At 35.3% G+C, this 17,346-nt stretch overlaps 1 protein-coding gene across 3 annotated transcripts in view; it reads right to left on the bottom strand.

The window, feature by feature from the left end:
- Positions 1-17,346, bottom strand: part of TBC1D32 (TBC1 domain family member 32) — a 190,395-nt gene that overhangs the window by 140,894 nt on the left and 32,155 nt on the right. For all 3 annotated transcript variants that reach the window (XM_007190776.2, XM_057528103.1, XM_057528104.1), the window contains 8 exons: positions 17,001-17,079; positions 16,780-16,883; positions 16,627-16,688; positions 15,917-16,061; positions 13,494-13,553; positions 6,006-6,096; positions 2,686-2,823; positions 110-202 (listed from right to left, as the gene is read on the bottom strand). In XM_007190776.2, coding sequence (XP_007190838.2) covers positions 110-202; positions 2,686-2,823; positions 6,006-6,096; positions 13,494-13,553; positions 15,917-16,061; positions 16,627-16,688; positions 16,780-16,883; positions 17,001-17,079 — 772 coding nt within the window. The remainder of the gene's footprint in view (positions 1-109; positions 203-2,685; positions 2,824-6,005; positions 6,097-13,493; positions 13,554-15,916; positions 16,062-16,626; positions 16,689-16,779; positions 16,884-17,000; positions 17,080-17,346) is intronic.

The raw sequence follows: 17,346 nt of genomic DNA, 5'->3' as shown, positions 1-17,346 counted from the left end.
ATGAAACCTCTTTACTAAACTAGGTCCATCACTCAAAACATCCAGTAAATAGAATATTTTTAGATGGTTTCTATTTCTCTATTTATAATAACAATAGAAGCAGAATTACCTAAATGACCAGGTGATGTCATCTTTGGACAACTTGGTGAGTAATAGATAAGTTGGGTAAACAGAACCAGCAGATCTGTAAAGGATACTGAATCTTCAAAAAGAAAGGGAAAAAAAAGTTATTTTCTAGCATATGTTTACAACTTAGAAAAATTTTAACTAAGCTTCCATCCTCCTAATCTGAGGTTTCATAGAGACTGTGGTACAATTAGGGAGAAAGGGGCTATAATCCAAGATTATATCTGGAAGAATAAATTAGACATAGTAAGTTAAAAGATAACGAGGGTAAATGATGCAATAGTTGCTATGTGAAGGTGTAGTTTTACCACTTATGTTGAACCAATCATTTAATATAAACCTACCATAGGAAGATCTATGAATCTGACCAGGGTTGTTTGAGTTTATTCAATTAGGAGCAGTAAAATTCAGCTTAGTATATTGGTCCAGCTAACTTACCTATATAGCACTGTAGAATAGAGGTTAGCAAACTTTCTTGACCAGATAGTGAATAGTGTAGGCTTTGTGGCCAGTCTGTCACAAAGATTCAACTCTGCTCTTGACGCACTAAAGTAGCCATAGACAATTTGCAAATGAATGAGTGTGGCTATTTTCCAAAAAAATTTATGTATGCTGAAATATGAATTTTATATATTTTTTCCCATCACACATTAAGTTTTCCCAATAATTTAAGAATATACAAGCTTATCTTAGCTCAAAAGCCATATAGAACAGTGTACCAGATTTGGTCTATGGGCTATAGTTTACCAACACCTGCTATAGAAGCTTACATAAAAAATTTCTGGTGAAAGCACATGTGAATTAAAAGTGAATGCTGACCTATACTAAATACAGTAGGATAGATCGCTCAAAATTGAGTTTTGAGATGATCTGTGACATCTGATAGGCCAAAATGTTGCTGTCAAAAGTCAATTAAAATGCTAAATAAGTTAGATGATAGACATAAATTTAAGCTGAACACCTGAAACATCACAAATATACATTAATCTTTCTATTTCTGTAAAGTTCACAACATCCTATACAACAGCAGCTCTTTTCTTGAAAGTCATTTCTCTGCGTGCCCGTTATACCTAGGATTATGTGGCAGTACCACAAAAAAGTACATAAAACACTTTTTCTTAAGGAGTTCACAATCAACTTAACCATGGAGAAAAGGCTTAAGTAAAACAACTAGGAAACAGTATAAAATGTTCAAAATGAAGATACTTTATAACAGGATTGGGAATCTATAGCCATCATATCCTAATTTTGTAAGGCCTGAAAGCTAAGAATGATTTTTCCATTTTTAAAAGGTGTGTAAAGCATGTCAGGGTCCTCAAAACCATTCCCAGATTCACTAGGAAGACTCACAGAATTCAACATACAGTAATACCCCCAGCTATGATTTATTACAACAAAAGGATACAAAGTAAAATCAAAGGGAAAAGCCACATAGGGTGAAATCAAGAGCAAACCAGGTACAACTGTGTAAGAGTCCTCTCCCAAGGAATCACACAGAATACACTTAATTCTTCCAACAACAAGTTGTGACAACACATGTGAAATGCTGTCTACCAAGGAAGCTCATTAGAAAGTCAATGCGCAAAGTTTTTTATTGGAGACTGGTCATATATATAAGCACTCTCTGCCCAATACATACCAGGATTCCAGACACCCAGAAGGAAAGCAGGTTTTCAGCTTAAAACACATTGTTTATATTAAGAGTGGCTCACTATGCCTAAAATGTTACTAGTTCTGGCAACAGTGAAAAATCCAAGTTCCTAGATGCCAGCCAAAGTCCAGCCTTGCAAGCAGCCCTTTCTAAGGATAGTGGTCTCTGGGCCTAATGTGTTAACTTTTTTGCACATGCATGTGTGTGCATATATACACACACAAAGAATATGCAACAGAGACAGTATGTGGCCCAAAAAATTTACTATCTGGCACTTTACAGGCAAAGTTTGCTGATCTCTACTCTGTACTATATTCCTAGAATAGACAAAAGTTTTAAGGGAAGTAAGGAAGACAACTAACAGCATGTGAATTCTGAAGGAGAAAACTTTAAAAACGGGACTTAGGGTAACAATAATATAGTAATATATCATATGGTACAGGGCTTTGCAGTTTATAAAATACTATTCCCAAACCTCTTCTCTGTGATCATCTCAAATATTCCCTGAGTCCAGCACTGATATTCCATTTTTACAGATAAAGAAACAAACAGTTCAGTGATTTGCCCAAAGATCTCAGCTAGTTTTTAGGGGAACCAGAACTTAAACAAGGACTTCTAGTTCTGGATCCAGATTTGGATCATCCAGTATATCTAGGATTTTGAAGGGCAGAGAAAAAATAAGGAAAACATTAAAGACAGGGGAAATAAAATTATACATATAGGAAGAAGTACATACTGACAAACAAAAAAAAAATAATAACACTTCAAGATATGTAAGCCTGTCAGCAGAACAAAAGGTATGTTGCTCAGTACCCTAGGAGAGACCAAGCTAAATCTCTAAATTTTAAAAATCCATAGCACAAATCTTACCATACCTGAACATATTCATATCTCCTAATTGCACTTACCTTTTCTATTCTTCAGCTTTATAGGAAATAGCTTTCTGCCTTGTGTATAGATCAATAATCTTCCTAAAAGGCACAGTGAGTGAATGAAATAAATATATTGTAATTCTTGTCCTGAGTAGTAGAAAGTTTTCTTATTCCCTTAAAAGAAAAACAATTACATTTGTTTTAATGCCATTATATTTTACAGTACTTATTTCATTCCCCTCTGAATATTAAACAAGGCTGCAGTCTATAATGGAGACACTTGGTGTAAATTGTTTAAAAAATTCTTTACTGTTTCCCAAGATACTTTAACACACTTAAATCTGAAGAAAAGCATTCATTATAAAATTTATCAAACCTCAGAAAAGTACAACATGCAGTGTTCATTCTAAAACAAACACCATAAGATTGTTAGTTATCTCTCATTATAAACATACTTCAAGTTAAGAAAGGAATATAAAACATTACTTATTGTTTAATTCTACCAATTAAAAGCCAGTACTACAAACGATCATGTTTATAACCATGTTTGCAAATGAAATTACAATCTGTAATAAAATACAGACTCCTTCTAACATATATCATTTATTCACTCATTCATCCATACATTCGAGATCTATTGAGTACCTCTTTTATTTAAGACCCTGAACTATTTGCTGGTGTCAAAAACCAAGAAGCAGCATGAAACTGGGCTTCCAATTCAGAGTATGGCAAACAGCCTGATACGAACAGAGCATGGCGAGGACAAGTAGGAGAAACAAAAGGCTAGAGGGTAGCTGCAGCAGATCACATAGGACTTAGCTGCAGAAAGAGTATGGGCTTTATTATAGAGGCAACTGGGATGACATTAAAGGGTTTCAAGCAGCAAAGGAATTAAACACGCATGTGGAAAACTGACTCTGATGGCAACATGGAAAGGTGAATGGAAGAAGGCCAAGGCTTAAAGTAAGACTCATTAGGAAAATCATGAACAAAAGCCTCCATAAGAAAAAAGAATGGAGAACAGCAGACAGATGTTTAAGGAACTGAAATCAATATGCCTTAGCCAGAATTACATGTAGACCATGAAAAGATAAAAAAAAATTCTCAAGTTCCTAACTCAAATATCTGTGTACATAGTAAATTCTTCTTCTATTTAATTCTGAAGAAAAAATGTTTAGAAAGAAAACAGTGATTTCAGCCCTTGATATTTTAATATTGAAGTTCCCATGGATTTTCCAGATAGAATACTAAATATAATGAGTACATTGGTCTGGAATTCATGAAAGGAGTATAGACTTAAATATTTCAGAGTCATCACTTATATATATAAATATGTAATATTTGAAACCATGAGAGTGAATGGGCTCCCTCAAGAAAGAACAGGTAGACTAAGTTGAAAAAAAAAATAAAAGGCAAAACTTTTGTGAGTACAGACATATAAAGAAAAGAGGCTTTCAAGTGACTAAGAAAAACTTATTAGATGAGAATGAAGAAATCAAAGAATGGTACTAGGAAGATGAGGGAAAGGGTCAAGAGAGGTGAATGCTATAAAATGAGGGCAAGAAAGAAGAGAAAGTTAATAATGGGAAGATCATTGAACCATAGAAATAAAAGCTTCATTTCCATGGTTGAGAAGTGAATAGGCGGTAAAGAAATGGGGCCTGGGTGTATATTAAACACTTGGAAGGCCTTTTCTCTTAAGGGAAGCAGAGAGATGTGAGGTACATATGAACTTGCTCAGTTTTTTATATGAAAGATATGAGTAGGTTTAGAGAATGCAAGGAAAGGTACCAATAGAAGGGGAGACACAACAACAAATGAAGCAATGTCCTGGTTCTTAAAAAAAAAAAAAAAAAACACCAGATGGAAACAGAATCAAGAACAGTCAAATGGATCAATCTGGAACAGAAGGATTACTCTTCATTGTAGCCTGGAGAAGGGAATACTGATAAGGGCATATAAATATGCATCTGTAGGTATAGATGCAGGACATTTGGGGATTTCATATCCAAAATGTTCCATTTTTCTCAGTAAAGTAGGATGCAAGGTTTCCTCGAGAGAAAAGTGGGCAGGAGCAAGGCAGGGGGTTTGATGGGACTGGTGGAACACTGAAGAAAGAACATCTAAGTTGATTCCAAAGCAACACAAAGAGCCATGGAAGCTAGAGAAATACATCAGCACACCATCAATTTAACGTTACAATGCTCTTTGTTCAATTTCCTGGGGACCAGAGATGATCTAAAGTTGAGTAACTGCAGGCAGGAAACTCTGAAAGAGAAGAAAGCAAGAATTTTGAAAGAAATGTCAAAAGAATGCAGTGAAACACCCAGAGGTCTTCACTAGACAGGGAAAAAATCAAAGCCATGAAGGGCTGGGAGAGTGGTAGAGGGAAAAAAAGCTAAATACAACATTTTAATACTAGATTAGAAAAATTTGTGAATTTACAGATGATAGAATATATATATATCAACTTATATACCTTTTTTGTCTCTCAAAGTTCTGGCTTCTGTACTTTCTCCTCTACTACAAAACACTTATCTGTTGAAACCTGTTAATAATTGGTCTTTCACCATTTTTCTTGAGTTAAGAATTTACTCAGGGATAAAGAAAATTATAAGATATCTTCATATTCTCAAAGAACTTAATATTTGCTTAGAGAAGTGACATAAAATAGGATGATAAAAGACATCAAATTCACATGGCAAGTTGTGTGACATAAGCAAAAGAGCAAAAAAAATTCACACTAGGCAAAGGAAGCTTCCTGAAAAACAAAGTTTATTCTTTCACAATAAGATATATATCAGTGTAGGGGATTATGGATAGTGGCAGCTGGAGTAGGAATAACAAAGTATACAGGCACTGGTATGCCTTCTAAGAGAAGATTCACTTTAATCAATAACTAGATATGAGATTGGATAGATATATTAGGGCCAGATTATGAAATATCTAGGATATTTTAGCTCAGACTGAGGATAAGCAGAAAAGAATCACAGAGTGGGGTGAAGTGTCCAATAATAAAACAGTATTTTATAAAACAGAAATTTTCCTCCCACTAAAATGCATAAATGACTGATATATTTTCATTCTTTCTTCCTCTAGTGTATTATTGCAGCATAACACACTAGGACATACACCATGGTATGAACTGAAGAACTGCAGATGGTAAGATTCACTACAATAACTTCAAATGTAGATCTGCTATAAAAAGTCATCATTATGGTATATCTTAAATTTGTGGAAAGTATTTTGTATTAGCAAAAGCAATCTAATTTATCATGATATTAAAAAATAAATTACTAAGCTATTTTTATTACAAAATTTACCATTTTTAAAATGTAACAAGATATCATACTTACCACAAGGCTTTGAATGTCCCCAAACCTCATCAGCTTTCATGGTTTTACACAGCTCAAAGTACTGAACACACTGCTGAACTGCTGTAGTTATCTAATAAAATAATAGCTTATTAATTCCAGAAGTTTAAGTCCACAAGTCCATGTATTAAAAGAAGTTAGTCAAGGCTGTAAAATATGCTGGGAAAATATTTAAGAAAAATATTCAGAAAATCTAGAATAGCACCTTTCCAGGCCATTAAAGCTCAGTCTCCCCAGTTACATTTTAACTATGGCATCATTCTGGGAAACACAGAAAGTATTTGTAAACTAACAAATATAACATTGTCACAATGTTGGTGTCAAGGCAAAAATACAACTGTACTTTACATTTTATAGTGAAAGATGCAAAAATTCTGGCCATGACTTTAAAAATTATCTTGCCAATATCCCCAGTTCCCTTGCCTTTGAGTCTTTTCTTCCTACTTAGCCAGCAAAATGTGAACTGGATCTAGCCTTCATTTCTATCTTAGATACCAGAATTGCTAAAAACTGATAAAAAAAAATCTCAATCCAAAGAACAGTCATAAAAAATGACCTCCAACTTCTATACCCAGTGATTCTCTGATAGTCTTTATTCTACCTCCTTCTCCCATTCTCCTCAAGCAGAGATTTCCAATCTTCTCCCTTTCTTCTGCACCTACATACTTCCTGTAGATGCCCTCTCATTCTAACTCTCAAATAAAATAGAGGCCACCAGTGAGACAAGGAGTGATAACTGTCAGATCTGGTAATAAGGAGGTTTTTGGTGACTTTGAAAAGATCAGTTTCAGGGGAGTTTGGGGAATAAAACTAACTATAAGGAATAGGAACGGAAAAAGTAAAGGCAGCTAGTGTAATTTTCATTTTCAAGAAGGCTGGTTGTGAAAGAAAAAAACGAGTAAAACATAGGAGTGAGATCTTAGAGTCAAGAATGAATTCTTCAGGTTGGAAGGATATGGTCATGCTTACGTAAACAGAAAGGAAGTTTGACTATGCAGGAAAGGATAATTGACAGAAGACTATCTAAGAGCAGGAGCAGCTAGGACCTAAGTGGAAGGAAGGGTTAAGCTTTAGATGGGAAAAAGATGGAGGTTCTGTGGATAGAGGCAAGTTCAGAATCATGGAATCAAGGAATTGATAGATTTCCTAGTCTCATTCATTCTTATGGCCTCAGTTTCATGCAAAAGAGTTAACATGGCAGGATTTCTATCATTAGAAAGGGCTGCTTACAAGATTGGTCCTTAACCAGCATCTGGGAACTTTGGATTTCAGGAGCTTCCCCCCATTCTAAGAACTGTACCTAAACTGTACAAACAATGTGGTTTATGCTGAACGTCTGTTTTCCTTCTGGGAATGTGGAATCCCTGGTATGTAGTAGGCAGAAGGTGCCAACATGATTAACCCCCAATTTAAAAAGAAAATGGGCACTGAGTCTCTAATGAGCTACCCTGGTAAACAACATTTCACATGAGCGGTCACAATTGACACTGGAGAAATTAAGTGGAGTCCTGTGTGACTCCACTGGCAAAAAAGACTCTTGCAGGGGCTTCCCTGGTGGCGCAGTGGTTGAGAATCTGCCTGCCAATGCAGGGGACACGGGTTCGAGCCCTCGTCTGGGAAGATCCCACATGCCGCGGAGCAACTAGGCCCGTGAGCCACAACTACTGAGCCTGCGCGTCTGGAGCCTGTGCTCCGCAACAAGAGAGGCCGCGATAGTGAGAGGCCCGCACACCGCGATGAAGAGTGGCCCCCGCTCGCCGCAACTAGAGAAAGCCCTCGCACAGAAACGAAGACCCAACACAGCCAAAAATAAATTAATTAATTAATTAATTTTTTAAAAAAGTTCTCATCACACAAAAAAATTTGTAACTATGTTTGGTGATAGATGTTAACTAGAATATTGTGGTCATCATTTCGTAATATAAAAAAAAAAAAAAAGACTCTTGGAGGCTTATGCTTGGTATCCTCCAGACTTTACCCAATGCGCCTCTTCCCTACACCAGTTTTGCTTTGTATCTTTTTTCTGTAAGAAATCATATCTGGGAGTACAACTATGTGCTGACTCCTATAAGTCCTCCCAGCAAATCATCAAATTTGGGGGTGGGCTTGGGGAACCCCCCTTCCATATCTACGTCTTATCTAAATCAAACTTTAGGATCCAGATCAATAAAATGAAACTCCCCCCCAGAAATCTGGATCTCAAACTCGATATGACCAAATCTACCAAATCTAAAGGTGTAACCTTTCCCAACTTTCCTATTTTCTTCCTACTGTTACTTATCTCAATGAATGATAGACATTCAAATGAGTAAGTCCTCAACCAACCCCCTTTCAAAAAGCCAAGTCCTCTAAAACCTACATTCTAAATATAGTACTCCTGAGTCCACCCATTTATCCCAATACACTGTCATAGCCTTAATTCATGTTTCCATCATCTTTTGCTTGGATTACTGCAAAGCCTCTTAGGGGAGAAGTATTGAAGTAAAAACTATCTCCACCTAGCACCTTCAGCCCATTTTCTAAATTTTCCAAAGCCCTAATATGATCATATTACTTCAGTACATGAAAATCTATCAGTGGCTCACTAAACCTCCAGAATAAAGGTCAATCTCCTAAATTTGACAATAAGAACTTTTTAATGACCTAACATTAGTCTTATTCCTCTTATCCTCCAGATGTCCCCCTCCCCAGCCACACACACATGCAGAGAAATACATCTACCTGTGTAAAAGTCTGTCACCAAAAGCCAGTTCAACATGTGACCAGTCAAGTGACCAATTCATTAAAAGCAGGTCCACTAAAAATCTCACCAGTCAATGCACACCAATTGAATTTGAAACACATTCAAAACTGAAATTAACAGACTCATTTTTATCTGCAAAAGGGAAAGGGCTGAAGATTCCCCTTAAGTAGCTCTTTTCTATTTTTAATGGAATTATGAGGCCCTATCCTGCCTCATACATGAATGAAACAAACTGAGGTCAACTGGCACAGACCCAATTTAAAGCATCTAAGAACTTTTCAAAAAACATCATCCACTTAATATTAGCTTTCAGGGAACTGATTTTCAGGAAATTTCTCTAATACTAATTCACATTTCTCTTAGCAATCTATGTCTAGCCATATGAAATATGTGCAGTTTCCAAGTGTACTATGTGTTTTCCAATCCCTAAAGCCTTTAAACATGCTATTCCATGGCCCTGAAATATTTTCCCACCACTACCTTAACCACCACCCCTCTTTCCCAGAATAACACCTATTCATTAATAAAAAATTTCCCACTATCCTTGAAAATGAGCAATTGTTCTATAGATAAAAACCAGAACCATATTTCTATATAACCATGGTTAACAGGTATCTAGAACAAGTTTAAAACCTTGTTAATCATGACATGTCAACAGATCTCAATGAACATACTTTTGTAAGCAAACCAATCAGTTAGCCCCTTTCTTCTAAAAGTCAGCCAACAACAGACACATTCCAGGAAATCTACAGTTGGCATGAACTCACTCTCACCTCTGAAAGCCCAACCTGAGTTCCAAGTTTTCCCTGAAATTTTATATTAACAATCTGCTTTGCCTAATTAAGTAAGCAATAAACTCAGTTTTATGCATTGTGTCAGATACTGAACAGTGGTCTTAACCCTCAACGATTCTGGAGCTTACATTGAGATTACAACGTGAGGATTCTCATTTGGCATCATTCCATGGGGTCCTCAAAGAAGAGTGTTCACTGGGTCCCCAAGTCCCAAACTTTGATAATCCTTCAGATTTGCCACCACGTGAGTCTGTCTCAACAGTGATCTAAGCTTCAACTTGCTTCACTGAGTTCTCATTGCTAGATTTTATTATACTTGGATTTGTAATGAAATAGGTCTTTGTACAAAGTAGCCTTTTGTTTTGGAGGAGCACCATTTGGTCAATAGTTCTACTATTAACCTGCTTATTCTTCTGTGCTCATTTTGCTTTTGTTGTTATTTGTAGACTCTGAACTCCTGTCTTCTTTTGGTTTAGCTTGCATCTACTGAATATATAAAGGAGTGTTCATAGGAAACAAAAGGAGGCATAGTCCAAAGTCTCTAATCCAGTCAATCCAATCCAATCCAAGCCAGCCCTGAGATGAGTGGCTACCAGCAACAAACTCATGCAAAGGCAACTGGTCAAACTGCCTTGGGACTTCTACAAAAATTTCATGAGGACACTCCCTGACTTGTCAATTCTTGAAAGAGGGGAATCAATGATCATCATGTCACCAATCACACAGCCCCTTCCTAGCTTCTGCTTAGTCACAACCTGAGACACCATTCATAAGCACACACTTTTGCCCAAAAGTATAGTGATCTGTTTCACGTTTGTCATGAGTTTATTTAAGGTGCAACCTCCTTGACAGAACTACTTCCTAGATGAACTTACTCTTAAGATCCTAGTTCTTACACATAAATTGGTAAATAGCAACAAAAAATGACTTTGAAAAACTGCCATTATGGAGAACTTTTGACGTGACAAATAGACTTGAGAGGCTCTATAGAAGACAAAAGAACAGATAGCTTCTCTGAGAACTCAAAGTACTATCTCCAAGATAATCTTTCTCACTCTTTAGTTTACTTCCACTCAAACCTTCAAAAACCCATTCTTCCTTGCACTCATTTCTACTCACCTTTATCTTCACTACCCACTTAAACCCACTTCTGTTCCCTCTACTCCTTCCCCTTACTTCTTACACGTGCTATCTTTTACTTGAGAAGAGGTAACAATCACAGAAAAAGGTACATCTTAGAAGAGGGACAATCACATGATATAATATCCCCTTTAAATTGCAGGAGCAAAAAGCAGATATACAGTAGGTAAATTTAAATATTAAAGAGTCAAGTTGAGGGTATAAAAAGTGATTATCTTAAACCTTAGGAAAGACAAATTTGCTGTAAAATTCAGGATTTTATTTCAAACTTATTCTCCTGCACTAGGAAATATGTACCAGCCAGCTCACTTAACTGTTAACCCCTAAGACTGGCGAGGCGGGGGGGGGAGTATAAAAAACAGTAAGGTAGGGAGAATTTAAATAACCTAACTGTCAATATTTTTTTTAAACGACTTTAAGAGGGCAAGAAAAATAGGAAATGTACTACATAATAAAGCCATTTCAGAAGTCATTCCCTTAAGGGTAAACTGGACAAAAGATTCAAATTGTTAAAAATAAAAGAATAGTTATGCTGATAGCCAAAATGCTTTTCAATTAGTAAATATTGCTTTAAAAAACTGATAGCACATACACAAATTATTTGTTGCCCAATGCTACCTACTGAAAATGTCATATGTGCCACAGACAGAACAAACTGCACAAAAGAGTAGCCGCTAACACATATTACTTTTAAATTTAAATTAATTAAAATTAAAGAATCAATTTAGGGACTTCCCTGGTGGCACAGTCATAAAGAATACGTCTGCCAATGCAGGGGACATGGGTTTGAGCCCTGGCCTGGGAAGATGCCACGGAGCAACTAAGCCCGTGTGCCACAACTACTGAGCCTGCGCTCTAGAGCTCACGAGCCACAACTACTGAGCCCGCATGTCACAACTACTGAAGCCCGTGCACCTAGAGCCTGCGCTCCGCAACAAGAGAAGCCACCGCAGTGTGAAGCCCACACACCACAACGAAGAGTAGCCCCCGCTCGCAGCAACTAGAGAAAGCCTGTGCACAGCAATGAAGACCCACCGCAGCCAAAATAAATAAACAAATAAAAGGGATAAAAAAGGAATCAATTTAGTCTCTTAGTTTCCCTAACCACATTAAGTTTTCAGTAGACACATACAGCTAATGGCTACCCCACTGGACAATGCAGATGTTTCACTGTTGTAGAAAATGTAGAAAATCAAATAGCACTGTTGAGAAGCTAGAGGAAATGCTTTAGTAGATACTCATGTTAAACAAGCTGCTATGACTGCAGTCCTTTTGTAAGGATCTCTTATAAAACAAAAGACAAATCCATGGAGTGGTCCAAAGTTCCCACTGCAGATATACAAAATTTGATCTCCAATTCTGAAAGGAAAATGGGAACAAACACACATGGCATCCATTTTCCCCAATGTTTCTTTTCAAAAGTTGGGTTTACTTTTAAAATTATATATACACACACACACACACACACACAAACCATTAAAAAAAATCTCTTGATATTTTGGTAAATTTAGGAAAGCTTTAAGAGAAAATGAGGTTTAAGAGGAAATCTCATGCTCATGCAAGTTTAATTATGAACATGAAATATTTGAACAAGTTGATAGAACACTGAAGTTGATAACAAAGTAACTATTTGTAGGCTATGAATTGATTACAGTATAATTCACTTTTCAAATAAGGAATGGATTTTAAGAGTTAATCTACAAGAAACATTTGAAATATGTCCACTAGGGCCTATGTCATACCAACAGTTATTTGTATGTCAAACCATAAGAGGAAAAAAATTGTTCTTGGTTTTTTCTCCTTTTTCTATTCTAGCAAGATCACTCTATGCTCATATGGCAGCAACAAATTTCCATTTAAAATGGGAATGAGAGAAATGTGGAAAGACTTTCAGTTTCTCTAAGGATTTTTAAATACCTATTACCTCTACAAATAAATTCCCATCCTAATATTCAATATCTCCCTCTTCTCCTTTCTGAAGCCTAATTCTCTTAATTCTCAAACACAAAACAATTATTTATTCTCCTTTCTTCAATTTATGTTCTACTGCAGTCTTCCTAAAATTCACAGTTCTAGGAATCTTTCCCTTTACCTCACTTCTCAACTCAAGATTCTACCTAACTACATAGGACGTATTTATTATCTCAAAGTCATATTAGTATAACTTTAATTTCACAATTTTCATGTTTGTCAATTAATTGCTAGACTTGCTGATTTCAGTTCCTTTCAGTGCCCTAACATGTTGTTCTACTAATAGCAGTAAATGCAGAAAATTTCACTAATATATTTTACAGTATTAGTTTATATTTAGTGTAACTTGAATCAATTTTTGCAATTACAAAAGCATTTACCATTCTGAGTTTTATCATGCAACTTTCAGTTAAAAACATGGGTAAATTTTATAGAATGAACTCCCCTACAAACACCTGATCTGAATTAAACTATATGATAATATTGGGTTGGCCAAAAAGTTCATTTGGGTTTTTCCATAATGTTACAGAAAAACCCGAGCGAACTTTATGGCCAACCCAATACTTAATATGGCTTATCCCAAAATAGCTAGTTACCAGCTCAATTTACTATGAAGTTATATATTTCCTGTTATCCTGACTGTATTTTAAGTCTCTACTTTTATTCTTTTATGTTCACAGACTGGTAGTTTAAAAGTCACATAAAAGGGGGACTGCTTCATTATCCGATATTAATTAATCACTCAACTTTGCACATTCAAGTTATTACATCAGATATCTTTTTGTGATATTTCTCAAGATAAGAACAGAAATATAGACTTACCAGAGATTTATATTTCTTTTCAATAAGTCTTAGTACTGCAGTTCTGCTATAATATGCATGCTAAAATTAGGAGGAAAATGGTATTTAATATTCAAGCTATACCATTCAAAATCTATTTTTCCTGCAACATTTCCTTAACATAAATTACACAATAACTTAGTTTAAATTACTGTAATCAGGGTAAAACACGTTTTTCTAAGTACAATGATTATGAGATTATTTTCAGTCATAAGAATGAAAATTATATTAAAAACTGGAGCATTTACTGACAGACCAATAGAAAACAATATATCCCTCTGTTGTGTCCAGTTACCATGCTAAATTACTTTAAAGCCAAAAAAAACCATGTCTGACTACCAGTGTATGACAGAGCCTAAAGGAAAGATTAAGAAGTGAGGGCGAGGGGGGTCAGGGCAGGAATCACAACTCTCACAATGAAGAGGGTACTGTACTGTTTACACACGCAGAAATCTGCCAAGGTTGAAATGCTCTGAAGGGACAGTATCTTAATCATTCTCTGCCAGTCATATTTTAAAAATGATTCGAAGTGCCAAAAAAACTCTCTCCTTAGAACATAGATGAGATTAAAATATGCTTTTTATGCATTGTACAAAGGGGAAATTTTACATGAATATTACTTATGTTCGATATCATTAGCCTTCAATGTAGTTTCTTTATTTTACTTTAAAAAATTAAATAATAGTCTGTAAAAACTATCAAAATTCTGGGGAATAGAATTTAATTAAGTGGGGTTTGGGTTGAGGGTTAATCAAAACCCTGTGTGTTTTACCCCTTGTAGCTTAAAATGTTTTAAAAAACCATTAATCTTTTTTCCAGGTTTAGTAAGAGAAACATGTTGACTTACAATTAAACTATTGATCATGTTCTAAAACGAAAGCCTCATAGTACATCCCTTAGACCGGAGTTGACATACCACAACCCTCAGGCCAAATTCAGCTGCCCCCTGATTTGGTAAACAATGTTTTATTGTAACATAGTCACATCTATTCATTTATATATTACCTATGGATGCTTCTGGGCTACTGAGAACTGAGTAGTTGCAACAGAAACAGGACAGCCCACAAAGCCAGAAATATTTACTGCCTGACCCTTTACATAAAGTTTGACAACTTCTGCCTTAGATGAGTGGAGGAGAATGTGATAAATTTTAATAATACTAGAACACACTTGGGGAGCTGATTTAATAATTTTCCATTGGTTAGTTTTCCTGTAATGTGCATCATTCTCTTAATCAAGTGCTGACAATAAAAATGTTAAGTAAAAAAAGTTAATTATAAACACTTAGAATATGATTTGTTAAAATTTACCTGTTTAGGTCTTTTTTAAAGCATACAACCACATAAAACAAAATCTTAATAGCTGTTATCCCTGTGTTATAGAATTAGAGAAATTTAATTTTATTTGTGCTTTTACATATTTTGTATATTGTCTACAATAGTGGTGTAATTTGATAATCAAAAAAAAGAAAAAGGTCAAATGTCAGATGTGAGGAACAAAGGGTTCAGGTAAAATTAAGTTGAGTAAGCATTTATGAAACATATACTATATGTAGACCAGGTAAGTGCTAAGCACCAAACAGAATTATGTTTTGGTTAACTGGGCATTATTATACAGTTTAGATAAAAGGCAAAAAAAAAAAAAAAAAAGAAAGAAAGAAAGCCATCAGCCAGATAATGTCCAAATCGTGCTAAGCAGTAAATGAACATGTTGCTGCTTTGCATGGTTTGCATGCCGAGTCATGGTCCCATTCCCATACTTCCCCACTGCAACAAATACAGCTTGAGAGGGACAAAGATGTAAGAACACAAGCCAACACAGCTATGACTACTGCCAGACACAGACCACTCTTATTCAACAGCAGATGAGGGAGGTTAACAGTTTAAGAATCTCTTAATATTAGTTCCAGTTCTAAGATAGTGATCAACTTCACAGGAAGTCACCAGCATTCAGGCATTAAACACATTTTCCAAACTGCAATTTCATTAAGTGGCAAATGAAGAGATGTTTTCAAACATCTAAGCCAGAGAAAAGTGAGCATTGAACCCTTATGTTCTACCACATCTGCTTAAAAATTTCGTAGCTTTTAAACTAAGACATGATTTTGGATAGGTCATCAGTTTAATAGATTCAAATGAATTACCATTAAAATCCTTTTCTGACTCTGTCACCTAATTGGTAAACCATCTTGAGCAAGTTACTTCTCTATCCCTCAGTTGCTGCATCTGTAAAATGGGATAATAATACCACCACTTACGTCATAGATTGTTATAGGAATTAAGTGAGTTAACACGTGTAAAAGTGATTAGAACTCTTGGCACACAGTAAACATTCAAACAGCAGCTATTCTTTGACACAATAGAGCAATGCAAAGAAAGGTAGTAAAACATTCCATATTTCCTTACCATCCACTTTTTGAACCACACAGCCTTGGTATCAACCAATGCAAGAAAGTATATCGGATCCAAAATCTTTTGTGAGACAAGATGGCTTTGATCATGTTTAACTGATAATAAAGACAAAGTACTCTCCACAATTTCTTCCATATACCTTAAAGTTTGGGAAAGAAGTGATTTTTAGAAAAAAACAAATGCTATTATATATGTAATAGTGACATTTTATATTTGTGGAATGATAAAGTAATAAGTAATCTTTAGAAACATCATTTTTTAATGTTTCAGTAAATGGCAGGGGTGAAATTCACCCCCAGTTTTCTCTGCTCTAAAACCTTACGTTTTACTTCAACACTGGCTGTCCAAATTTAACTTTCCTTTTTAGACCCACAGTTACTCTTACAACCTTATTAAAGATCTTAGAACTAAAAAGGGAAAAGTTTAAAGAACATTCAAGGAACTTGACCAAAGTAGCGAAGACCAGTAATGAAAGAACCTGAAGCTACAACATCCTCTTCTTACCTTGTTGTGATAATTAAATGGTATAAAATGGTACTTGCATAGAGCCATTCACATAGCTAAGTAAAAAACATGAAAAGCTAAAAAATAAACTAGTAAGCCTTTCCCAACCACATAAATCAGTTAAGACTGTCTCTACTCTTTGAAATGTATGTGGACAGTAACACTCCTAATTTTATATTGGCACAAACTAGGGGGCTTACTTTTCTGGGTGTCGAATCCAGAAAGATGGAGCCTCTTTCTGATACTCATTTAGAAGACGAACCTATAAAACAGTGCATAACCGTTCTCAAGAAGTTAGAATTCTTAAGTATAGAATTAAACAGAAATAAAAGCATATTATAGAAAATGAATACCTTTTTAAGTAAATGGATCACATTAGGATGAGTTATATCTATGCCAGTTGAAAGAGTAGGAATATGATTTTCTCTAGAAAGAAAGTGTAACTCCAAATATTTAGCTAAAAAGAAAAAATAAAAATAATGTTATTATGCCATTCATTTACAGTGCTTTCTGAAAGTTATTTCCTATCCATTTTCTTAAGTACAAACTTTTAAAAATGATAGAAAAAACATACCTAAGCTTTTATAAATTTCCTTGGTCATATGTAATGGTGAAAGTGTAAACGTCTGTGCATAGAATTTTAAAATCCGGTCCTATGGAAATGAAACAAGATTTGTATCCAAGATTCTTTCATCATCTACTTTTGTAAGAATCGTTTTCTACATAGTAAAAAGCTTAATAAACACAAGACCAGTCAAAAATTTCGGTAGAAATGTAACTAAAACGGCTCATTCTTGTGTTGGTTGGCAAAAAGTAAAGTCAACCAAAACTGAGTCAATCTAATACAGCAGTATATTGTTGTAAAATCTGGTAATAGCAGATACAGACATGGGGAGATGGGGTGAAGAAAGGAAACAATA

The sequence above is a fragment of the Balaenoptera acutorostrata genome, chromosome 14 (genome assembly GCF_949987535.1).
Source record: "Balaenoptera acutorostrata chromosome 14, mBalAcu1.1, whole genome shotgun sequence".
Classification (NCBI taxonomy): domain Eukaryota; kingdom Metazoa; phylum Chordata; class Mammalia; order Artiodactyla; family Balaenopteridae; genus Balaenoptera; species Balaenoptera acutorostrata.
The sequence above is the reverse complement of the archived record's forward strand: the minus strand, read 5'-3'. Positions and strand labels throughout refer to the sequence as shown.